At 35.5% G+C, this 10,960-nt stretch overlaps 2 protein-coding genes across 2 annotated transcripts; both read right to left on the bottom strand.

The window, feature by feature from the left end:
• Nucleotides 1-1,755: 1,755 nt before the first annotated feature.
• Nucleotides 1,756-5,327, bottom strand: LOC140976827 (DEAD-box ATP-dependent RNA helicase 36-like). The gene is made up of 6 exons (XM_073441173.1): nucleotides 4,703-5,327; nucleotides 4,196-4,518; nucleotides 2,933-3,136; nucleotides 2,764-2,845; nucleotides 2,537-2,638; nucleotides 1,756-2,360 (listed from the first exon to the last, which is right to left on the bottom strand). The coding sequence occupies exons 1-6, from the start codon at nucleotides 5,321-5,323 to the stop codon at nucleotides 2,172-2,174; spliced, it is 1,521 nt and encodes a 506-aa protein (XP_073297274.1). The 5' UTR covers nucleotides 5,324-5,327; the 3' UTR covers nucleotides 1,756-2,171.
• A 1,882-nt stretch (nucleotides 5,328-7,209) lies between these two features.
• LOC140976826 (DEAD-box ATP-dependent RNA helicase 36-like) lies at nucleotides 7,210-10,781 on the bottom strand. The gene is made up of 6 exons (XM_073441172.1): nucleotides 10,157-10,781; nucleotides 9,650-9,972; nucleotides 8,387-8,590; nucleotides 8,218-8,299; nucleotides 7,991-8,092; nucleotides 7,210-7,814 (listed from the first exon to the last, which is right to left on the bottom strand). The coding sequence occupies exons 1-6, from the start codon at nucleotides 10,775-10,777 to the stop codon at nucleotides 7,626-7,628; spliced, it is 1,521 nt and encodes a 506-aa protein (XP_073297273.1). The 5' UTR covers nucleotides 10,778-10,781; the 3' UTR covers nucleotides 7,210-7,625.
• Between the last annotated feature and the right edge of the window lie 179 nt (nucleotides 10,782-10,960).

Below are 10,960 nucleotides of genomic sequence, written 5' to 3'. Positions count from 1 at the left end.
CTAGATCTTACAATATAAACTAAGGAATATAATGAAATTGTAGAGAAAATTCATGAACAACATCAAATTTAGTTACGTTGTTATGAACTTGAATGACATTTTTACAAAAAAATTGGATGAATATGCCGAAATCTAAAGAAAATAGATTGTTGGAAATTGAAAATACACAAACTAATGATTGAGAGAATTTTGCAGAAACTTTGTTGAATGTTTGTCGTTGTGTACCTATTCTGATTCTTCTTTCTGTTTTTGTTACACTCCACGGATCAGTTCCAGCCATATTCCACGATCACCCATGATGCGTTGTGAATCAACTTCTCCATTGTGTTTCTTTTAGGTCCAACTATATTTCTCCTGGACTTAGCAACATTTGGGCATTCATGTCTGATGTGTTTTTATTTTCATTGGACTTCAAAAATTTGGGCTAAACACAACCTTTTACTAATATTTATTACAATTTTTTTGAATAAAACAAAATTAAATATTTGAGTTCTATGGTTAGAAATATGAATAAGTCTCGTAACTGTCTCACATGTATAAATATGTGAGACACAGCAGACCGATTTGATTCATATTTAAATTAAAAAAAATATTTTTAATATAAAAAATAATATTATTTTATGAATTGGATTGTTTTATGAATTGGATTAGATACGAGTAAATATATAATAATATTTACAATTATTTGATATGAGCAGCATGAAAGGGATTAGCACTTCAATCTGGTCACGCATTCGATGACATCACCTTATTTTTTCCGAAGAAATGAATCCGCAGCCTAATATTATTGACATAATTTTATGACATTGATAGCATACGATTTCACATATATATTCTATTGAATTTCGTAGTGGAGCAGTTGGGTGATCGTAGCCTAGTCGAGCAGCAACATGAATACAATTATCTACAATAAGAATTTAGAAAATTTGAACTTAAAGAGCATTTGTAATTTTAAAAAATTAGTTTTGTGTGTTTCTTAGATATAAATTCTACATTAGTTTTGTATATTTGTATAATTTAATTGAAATCTAAAAGTTATTTGCAAATATTATTTAATTTTGATTATCAGTTTTTCACTTTTGTTTTCGAACATTATTTGCTCCTATTTTTTCGCACTTCTTTGTAATCTATAAATTTAATAATTTCTTTTTTAAAGTAGAAGAAACGCTCCTTAATACATAAAAAAATTTATCAAGTGAGATGATTTGGATGGTGAAAGGTTGTAGAAATGAGAATTTTTAAAAAATATATATATGAATTTTATCGCTGAATAAAAATATAAATAAAATTTCTGTCAAGATCCACGGTCTATGAAACAAAAGGGAGATGGATGCTCCAACGTAAATCAAAAGGGGAAAAACAAAAAGTTGACATTTTTCATTTGAGAGGGGGAGACTTAACACCTATTACCTAGTATTCTTTACTCGAACCGTCACTATCCAAAAATGTAAATTTTATATTGGAAAAAATGATATTTTATGTTGATGCCTTGTAGGATCAACTTCTCACATATTACACTGTATGATTAAAGGAAAAATTAATAGTGCAACTGGATTAATCCAATCCCCTACTGTCTCTGTTTCATATTTTCTGAAAATTCATTATAAAGAAAATAATCTTGATATTTTAATAGACATGTTTTCTTTAAAATGGTTGGATAGGACAGCAAAAATGTTGGAGGAAGAACCACACATGCAAATTAAATAAATGAATCCATACTCATTCATTATAACCAAAATTGCATGTCATAAAGTCTCAAGTAGAATAACAAGGACGCCCCTGAGTGATCTTTTAGAATTTTCTCCGAATCACATATCACAGCAAGTCACCAAGGACAAGAACATAAAATTCTTACTATTAATGCACATCATATAAAAAAAATTCTGTAAAATTGAAATGGAACACACTTTTTAACTCCAACAGTCCAACCATTAAGCCAGAACTAGGCTGTGAAATGAAGTCAATTCAATGAGAGTCATACCAAAAAACTATTGCCTGAGATCGACCTGTGACTTGGTATACTTTGACAGCTCTAGTCAGGTGACTATTTCCTTCAAATTTTAGGCAATCCTCGATATTCAGCACTCAAATCTCTTGCGATGCATCTAACAAGTAATCTCGGTCAACTAACCCATATACTTTAAAAAAAATATGCCTTCTGCAAGTAACATCTAGTCCATTCTAATGTTGGCTAAATCTTGACTCGGCTTTTCCCTTTTTCTTTTCTTGCACTTCTTCTTCTTCTTCAATAGGCCTTTCTCTGCTAATGACTTTAACTTCTGAGCTTTTCGCTCCTTGGCTTTTTCATCAAAGCCATCATCCATCATTCTCATTGTTGCAACCCGTCTAGCCTTGTAGACCTGAAATTGAAAAAGCGGCCAATATATTTTCATCCTAGTTCTCATGGCAGATTCTGGAAATACCACTCGTTGAATAATAAAGCACAACCAATTTGGAAGACAACTAGCAGAAGTGAGAAGACATTTCCAAAGATTGAAATAGCAATACTTACTCAAAAATGGTAATATGCTCTTACCTTTGTGATATTATCCTCGAGCACTTCCTTTTCTTCGCACTCAAACTTCTCCAACTGTTTTCCTATAACAGCTTCTATTTCATGCACAAGATCTACATCATTCTGCGATAATATTAAAATCGTTAGCAATGCCAACAAAACCCAGAAGCCTCTGATATTCATCACTCCGAACAAGTAACACTAATATAAAAAGAATTTATTTAAAAGAAGGATCTCATTATTCATACCTGGGTGATAAAGCTAAGAGCCAGGCCGCCTCTCCCTGCTCTGGCAGTACGCCCAACTCGATGAACGTAATCTTCTGGATATCTACATAGAAATGAGGCATCTACTATTGATAAAGAGAAATGCCACCACAAGTCCACGACTAAATGTAAAAAATAAGGCGGTAAATACCTGGGAACGTCGTAATTTAGGACTAAATCTACAGTGGGAATATCCAAACCGCGATTGGCTACATCAGTTGCTATTAATAAAGGGACCCGACCAGATTTAAATTTATGCAATGCAGAGAGCCTTGATGATTGGGATTTGAAAGAGTGCAATGCTGCAACTTCAAATTCAAGCTGTTCCAGCAATAAACTCAGAAGTTCACAACTCCTGCTCAACCACAGTACACATCAATGCAGAGGCCAATTCAAGAATGAGGCCAACACCATATAATAAAGCTAATCTCGTCACAACTTACCACATAATACATTTTATTCGTTTTTTGCGAATCAACATTCTTAAATGGAAAAAAGGTTTCTGTTATAATAGCGACTCCTATTTCTGTCTACATTTCCATTTCATGAAAGTCCATCCAAACTTCAGTAGTTGTGTCATTTCATTCTGTTACCATCAAAACTTGGGTGAAAATATCGAACTCCTTGAAGCCAAACGACACAAGAACCAAATTTGACCATAAGTTCTAATCAACTGAGCAAATATAAACTCACTAAAAATAAAGGAAAATGATGCAAATAACACAGGAAATTGAAGGGAAATTCCTAACATGATTTAAGTACATACAAAATCAAGAGAAATCCTAATAAAATGAAAAGGAAATTGTAGGAAACATAAGAAAAAGCTGCTTGAATGATAAAAAAATTAAAAAGACTTGAACGATGAACTTGAAATTTGCAGAGTTGATGCTGTAGAGTTATATGATTTTGTTGTCCCCTCTCTCTGTTTACTCCCTTGCATATTTGGATGGTGAAAGATACTTAACTCCCCACTTCCCCCACTTCCTCACCTTGCAAGTTAGGATCTAACTGTTAACCGGTCAGACTACTTTTTACCCAGCAACATTGATTATCATTGTTTGTCCAAAGTTGATGGGCTCGTCGTATATTAGGCTTCTCAAGAATTTAATGGGCTTACCATGTCAGCCCAATTTTTATTTTTAGCACAAACACATTCATCTTAATCCATAGAGCTTTGACCATAAATGGCTATATCTGACAATTTAGCAAGCTGTGAATGAAAAATTGCATCCAGCAGATCCTTAGACAAAGTCTTTCGTTATCCACACCAAAATATACCGTTCAAAGGATCTCACTCCACACATTTTAGACTATGTTAAATCTAATAATTATTACATTTTCCAAGATGTGCAACTGAAACACATTAAAAGCACGGGTAATTAAAAACACGCGGATACAGAAAAGAAAACAGTACCTGCAGGTGGAGACAAAAATTATGGCAGATCGAACACTCATTTCTTCCATTTTTTTTAATACGTGGAGCAAATAAACATCCTTTACATTCTTTGGAATAAAAATATACTGCTGTCTCAGAGATTCTACAGTCTTCAACCCTTCATATGCAGCATAAAAATAAGCCTTATTTGCGGAAAGCTCGAGCAGTGTTTGCAAATTACTCGTCATGGTAGCCGAAAATAGTAAAGTTTGTCGATTCTTTGGCAAGCACTGGAAAATAACTCTCAATTCCGCTTCAAAGTTAACACCCAAAACTCTGTCTGCTTCATCCAAAACTAAAAACTGCAAAAAATCAACTTACCATTCAGATATACCTTGCACTCATGATATATCTCAGCCGTAAGATAATTTATAATTCCATGGAAAAGATAATATTACAGATCAATAGCAATAAAAAGAAGTATTTAACTATGAAACCGGGGAAAAAAACTAAAAGAATTAACGGCCAGGAAGTAAGATTAACAACCTTGGCTTTGGAGAAAACAGCAGGAATATCATCAGGATTTTGCTCAATGAGAACCTTAATCCTGCCAGGAGTAGCAATCACCACATGAGGCCTCTGGATTAGGGCTTTGGCCTGGTTTATCATATCCATGCCGCCCACAACCACCGCCACTCGGAGGCCCAAACCTGAACCGAAGGCTCGGAACTGCTCCGCCAACTGGTACGCCAGTTCCCGAGTCGGAGTCACCACCAGAGCGAAAACCCCGTATGGATCCTCGGCGAGACGATGGAGAATCGGGAGCGCAAAAGCCGCCGTCTTGCCGCTACCGGTCTGGGCAAGGCCCATGACGTCCTGGCCAGATAGGATTTTTGGAACGCAATGCTGCTGGACTGGAGTAGGCCGCTTCATTCCCAGCTCCTTGCAGGTCTTGACAGCCCATTCGGCGAGTCCAAGGTCCGAGAAGGTTACGTGGGCAGGAGTTGGGTCAGGGTTTAACTCTTTTTCGAACGATTTTGGTACTTCAATTGTGGCGGCGGTAACAGGCGAGGAGGGTTTTGGGGGTCGTGATATCTTGGCGGCGCCGCCAGATTTTCTCCGGTGAAATAAGGGGAAATTCTTGTCCACCTCGATCTCTCCCTCCATTGTCGAAAAATAAATAAAATATTATTAAGTATATATATATATATATATATATATAATTCGAACTCGAGCCTCAGTTCGAATCGAGTTCGAATCGAAAATAATAAAAGTTCGAGTTTCGAATCGAGCTTCGAATATGTTTATTTGGATTCGAGCTTGAGCTCGAATACTGAAAATTTCTTAAAATTTGATTCGATTCGATTCNGTTACGTTGTTATGAACTTGAATGACATTTTTACAAAAAAATTGGATGAATATGCCGAAATCTAAAGAAAATAGATTGTTGGAAATTGAAAATACACAAACTAATGATTGAGAGAATTTTGCAGAAACTTTGTTGAATGTTTGTCGTTGTGTACCTATTCTGATTCTTCTTTCTGTTTTTGTTACACTCCACGGATCAGTTCCAGCCATATTCCACGATCACCCATGATGCGTTGTGAATCAACTTCTCCATTGTGTTTCTTTTAGGTCCAACTATATTTCTCCTGGACTTAGCAACATTTGGGCATTCATGTCTGATGTGTTTTTATTTTCATTGGACTTCAAAAATTTGGGCTAAACACAACCTTTTACTAATATTTATTACAATTTTTTTGAATAAAACAAAATTAAATATTTGAGTTCTATGGTTAGAAATATGAATAAGTCTCGTAACTGTCTCACATGTATAAATATGTGAGACACAGCAGACCGATTTGATTCATATTTAAATTAAAAAAAATATTTTTAATATAAAAAATAATATTATTTTATGAATTGGATTGTTTTATGAATTGGATTAGATACGAGTAAATATATAATAATATTTACAATTATTTGATATGAGCAGCATGAAAGGGATTAGCACTTCAATCTGGTCACGCATTCGATGACATCACCTTATTTTTTCCGAAGAAATGAATCCGCAGCCTAATATTATTGACATAATTTTATGACATTGATAGCATACGATTTCACATATATATTCTATTGAATTTCGTAGTGGAGCAGTTGGGTGATCGTAGCCTAGTCGAGCAGCAACATGAATACAATTATCTACAATAAGAATTTAGAAAATTTGAACTTAAAGAGCATTTGTAATTTTAAAAAATTAGTTTTGTGTGTTTCTTAGATATAAATTCTACATTAGTTTTGTATATTTGTATAATTTAATTGAAATCTAAAAGTTATTTGCAAATATTATTTAATTTTGATTATCAGTTTTTCACTTTTGTTTTCGAACATTATTTGCTCCTATTTTTTCGCACTTCTTTGTAATCTATAAATTTAATAATTTCTTTTTTAAAGTAGAAGAAACGCTCCTTAATACATAAAAAAATTTATCAAGTGAGATGATTTGGATGGTGAAAGGTTGTAGAAATGAGAATTTTTAAAAAATATATATATGAATTTTATCGCTGAATAAAAATATAAATAAAATTTCTGTCAAGATCCACGGTCTATGAAACAAAAGGGAGATGGATGCTCCAACGTAAATCAAAAGGGGAAAAACAAAAAGTTGACATTTTTCATTTGAGAGGGGGAGACTTAACACCTATTACCTAGTATTCTTTACTCGAACCGTCACTATCCAAAAATGTAAATTTTATATTGGAAAAAATGATATTTTATGTTGATGCCTTGTAGGATCAACTTCTCACATATTACACTGTATGATTAAAGGAAAAATTAATAGTGCAACTGGATTAATCCAATCCCCTACTGTCTCTGTTTCATATTTTCTGAAAATTCATTATAAAGAAAATAATCTTGATATTTTAATAGACATGTTTTCTTTAAAATGGTTGGATAGGACAGCAAAAATGTTGGAGGAAGAACCACACATGCAAATTAAATAAATGAATCCATACTCATTCATTATAACCAAAATTGCATGTCATAAAGTCTCAAGTAGAATAACAAGGACGCCCCTGAGTGATCTTTTAGAATTTTCTCCGAATCACATATCACAGCAAGTCACCAAGGACAAGAACATAAAATTCTTACTATTAATGCACATCATATAAAAAAAATTCTGTAAAATTGAAATGGAACACACTTTTTAACTCCAACAGTCCAACCATTAAGCCAGAACTAGGCTGTGAAATGAAGTCAATTCAATGAGAGTCATACCAAAAAACTATTGCCTGAGATCGACCTGTGACTTGGTATACTTTGACAGCTCTAGTCAGGTGACTATTTCCTTCAAATTTTAGGCAATCCTCGATATTCAGCACTCAAATCTCTTGCGATGCATCTAACAAGTAATCTCGGTCAACTAACCCATATACTTTAAAAAAAATATGCCTTCTGCAAGTAACATCTAGTCCATTCTAATGTTGGCTAAATCTTGACTCGGCTTTTCCCTTTTTCTTTTCTTGCACTTCTTCTTCTTCTTCAATAGGCCTTTCTCTGCTAATGACTTTAACTTCTGAGCTTTTCGCTCCTTGGCTTTTTCATCAAAGCCATCATCCATCATTCTCATTGTTGCAACCCGTCTAGCCTTGTAGACCTGAAATTGAAAAAGCGGCCAATATATTTTCATCCTAGTTCTCATGGCAGATTCTGGAAATACCACTCGTTGAATAATAAAGCACAACCAATTTGGAAGACAACTAGCAGAAGTGAGAAGACATTTCCAAAGATTGAAATAGCAATACTTACTCAAAAATGGTAATATGCTCTTACCTTTGTGATATTATCCTCGAGCACTTCCTTTTCTTCGCACTCAAACTTCTCCAACTGTTTTCCTATAACAGCTTCTATTTCATGCACAAGATCTACATCATTCTGCGATAATATTAAAATCGTTAGCAATGCCAACAAAACCCAGAAGCCTCTGATATTCATCACTCCGAACAAGTAACACTAATATAAAAAGAATTTATTTAAAAGAAGGATCTCATTATTCATACCTGGGTGATAAAGCTAAGAGCCAGGCCGCCTCTCCCTGCTCTGGCAGTACGCCCAACTCGATGAACGTAATCTTCTGGATATCTACATAGAAATGAGGCATCTACTATTGATAAAGAGAAATGCCACCACAAGTCCACGACTAAATGTAAAAAATAAGGCGGTAAATACCTGGGAACGTCGTAATTTAGGACTAAATCTACAGTGGGAATATCCAAACCGCGATTGGCTACATCAGTTGCTATTAATAAAGGGACCCGACCAGATTTAAATTTATGCAATGCAGAGAGCCTTGATGATTGGGATTTGAAAGAGTGCAATGCTGCAACTTCAAATTCAAGCTGTTCCAGCAATAAACTCAGAAGTTCACAACTCCTGCTCAACCACAGTACACATCAATGCAGAGGCCAATTCAAGAATGAGGCCAACACCATATAATAAAGCTAATCTCGTCACAACTTACCACATAATACATTTTATTCGTTTTTTGCGAATCAACATTCTTAAATGGAAAAAAGGTTTCTGTTATAATAGCGACTCCTATTTCTGTCTACATTTCCATTTCATGAAAGTCCATCCAAACTTCAGTAGTTGTGTCATTTCATTCTGTTACCATCAAAACTTGGGTGAAAATATCGAACTCCTTGAAGCCAAACGACACAAGAACCAAATTTGACCATAAGTTCTAATCAACTGAGCAAATATAAACTCACTAAAAATAAAGGAAAATGATGCAAATAACACAGGAAATTGAAGGGAAATTCCTAACATGATTTAAGTACATACAAAATCAAGAGAAATCCTAATAAAATGAAAAGGAAATTGTAGGAAACATAAGAAAAAGCTGCTTGAATGATAAAAAAATTAAAAAGACTTGAACGATGAACTTGAAATTTGCAGAGTTGATGCTGTAGAGTTATATGATTTTGTTGTCCCCTCTCTCTGTTTACTCCCTTGCATATTTGGATGGTGAAAGATACTTAACTCCCCACTTCCCCCACTTCCTCACCTTGCAAGTTAGGATCTAACTGTTAACCGGTCAGACTACTTTTTACCCAGCAACATTGATTATCATTGTTTGTCCAAAGTTGATGGGCTCGTCGTATATTAGGCTTCTCAAGAATTTAATGGGCTTACCATGTCAGCCCAATTTTTATTTTTAGCACAAACACATTCATCTTAATCCATAGAGCTTTGACCATAAATGGCTATATCTGACAATTTAGCAAGCTGTGAATGAAAAATTGCATCCAGCAGATCCTTAGACAAAGTCTTTCGTTATCCACACCAAAATATACCGTTCAAAGGATCTCACTCCACACATTTTAGACTATGTTAAATCTAATAATTATTACATTTTCCAAGATGTGCAACTGAAACACATTAAAAGCACGGGTAATTAAAAACACGCGGATACAGAAAAGAAAACAGTACCTGCAGGTGGAGACAAAAATTATGGCAGATCGAACACTCATTTCTTCCATTTTTTTTAATACGTGGAGCAAATAAACATCCTTTACATTCTTTGGAATAAAAATATACTGCTGTCTCAGAGATTCTACAGTCTTCAACCCTTCATATGCAGCATAAAAATAAGCCTTATTTGCGGAAAGCTCGAGCAGTGTTTGCAAATTACTCGTCATGGTAGCCGAAAATAGTAAAGTTTGTCGATTCTTTGGCAAGCACTGGAAAATAACTCTCAATTCCGCTTCAAAGTTAACACCCAAAACTCTGTCTGCTTCATCCAAAACTAAAAACTGCAAAAAATCAACTTACCATTCAGATATACCTTGCACTCATGATATATCTCAGCCGTAAGATAATTTATAATTCCATGGAAAAGATAATATTACAGATCAATAGCAATAAAAAGAAGTATTTAACTATGAAACCGGGGAAAAAAACTAAAAGAATTAACGGCCAGGAAGTAAGATTAACAACCTTGGCTTTGGAGAAAACAGCAGGAATATCATCAGGATTTTGCTCAATGAGAACCTTAATCCTGCCAGGAGTAGCAATCACCACATGAGGCCTCTGGATTAGGGCTTTGGCCTGGTTTATCATATCCATGCCGCCCACAACCACCGCCACTCGGAGGCCCAAACCTGAACCGAAGGCTCGGAACTGCTCCGCCAACTGGTACGCCAGTTCCCGAGTCGGAGTCACCACCAGAGCGAAAACCCCGTATGGATCCTCGGCGAGACGATGGAGAATCGGGAGCGCAAAAGCCGCCGTCTTGCCGCTACCGGTCTGGGCAAGGCCCATGACGTCCTGGCCAGATAGGATTTTTGGAACGCAATGCTGCTGGACTGGAGTAGGCCGCTTCATTCCCAGCTCCTTGCAGGTCTTGACAGCCCATTCGGCGAGTCCAAGGTCCGAGAAGGTTACGTGGGCAGGAGTTGGGTCAGGGTTTAACTCTTTTTCGAACGATTTTGGTACTTCAATTGTGGCGGCGGTAACAGGCGAGGAGGGTTTTGGGGGTCGTGATATCTTGGCGGCGCCGCCAGATTTTCTCCGGTGAAATAAGGGGAAATTCTTGTCCACCTCGATCTCTCCCTCCATTGTCGAAAAATAAATAAAATATTATTAAGTATATATATATATATATATATATATAATTCGAACTCGAGCCTCAGTTCGAATCGAGTTCGAATCGAAAATAATAAAAGTTCGAGTTTCGAATCGAGCTTCGAATATGTTTATTTGGATTCGAGCTTGAGCTCGAATACTGAAAATTTCTTAAAA

Source organism: Primulina huaijiensis, chromosome 5 (assembly GCF_012295235.1).
Source record: "Primulina huaijiensis isolate GDHJ02 chromosome 5, ASM1229523v2, whole genome shotgun sequence".
NCBI classification, from domain to species: domain Eukaryota; kingdom Viridiplantae; phylum Streptophyta; class Magnoliopsida; order Lamiales; family Gesneriaceae; genus Primulina; species Primulina huaijiensis.
Note: the sequence above shows the minus strand (reverse complement) of the source record. Positions and strands in the feature narration are given on the sequence as shown.

What these genes read in the sequence shown, in the direction of transcription:
- LOC140976827 (XM_073441173.1), bottom strand. Translation starts at nt 5,323, where the DNA reads ATGGAGGGAGAGATCGAGGTGGACAAGAATTTCCCCTTATTTCACCGG. An exon ending in CTGTTTTCTCCAAAGCCAAG is followed by an intron (nt 4,519 to 4,702) that starts GTTGTTAATCTT and finishes GATTTTTTGCAG; the next exon opens with TTTTTAGTTTTGGATGAAGC. An exon ending in ATTTTTGTCTCCACCTGCAG is followed by an intron (nt 3,137 to 4,195) that starts GTACTGTTTTCT and finishes GTGGTTGAGCAG; the next exon opens with GAGTTGTGAACTTCTGAGTT.
- LOC140976826 (XM_073441172.1), bottom strand. Translation starts at nt 10,777, where the DNA reads ATGGAGGGAGAGATCGAGGTGGACAAGAATTTCCCCTTATTTCACCGG. An exon ending in CTAAATTACGACGTTCCCAG is followed by an intron (nt 8,300 to 8,386) that starts GTATTTACCGCC and finishes ATTTCTATGTAG; the next exon opens with ATATCCAGAAGATTACGTTC. An exon ending in TCGAGGATAATATCACAAAG is followed by an intron (nt 7,815 to 7,990) that starts GTAAGAGCATAT and finishes TTTCAATTTCAG; the next exon opens with GTCTACAAGGCTAGACGGGT.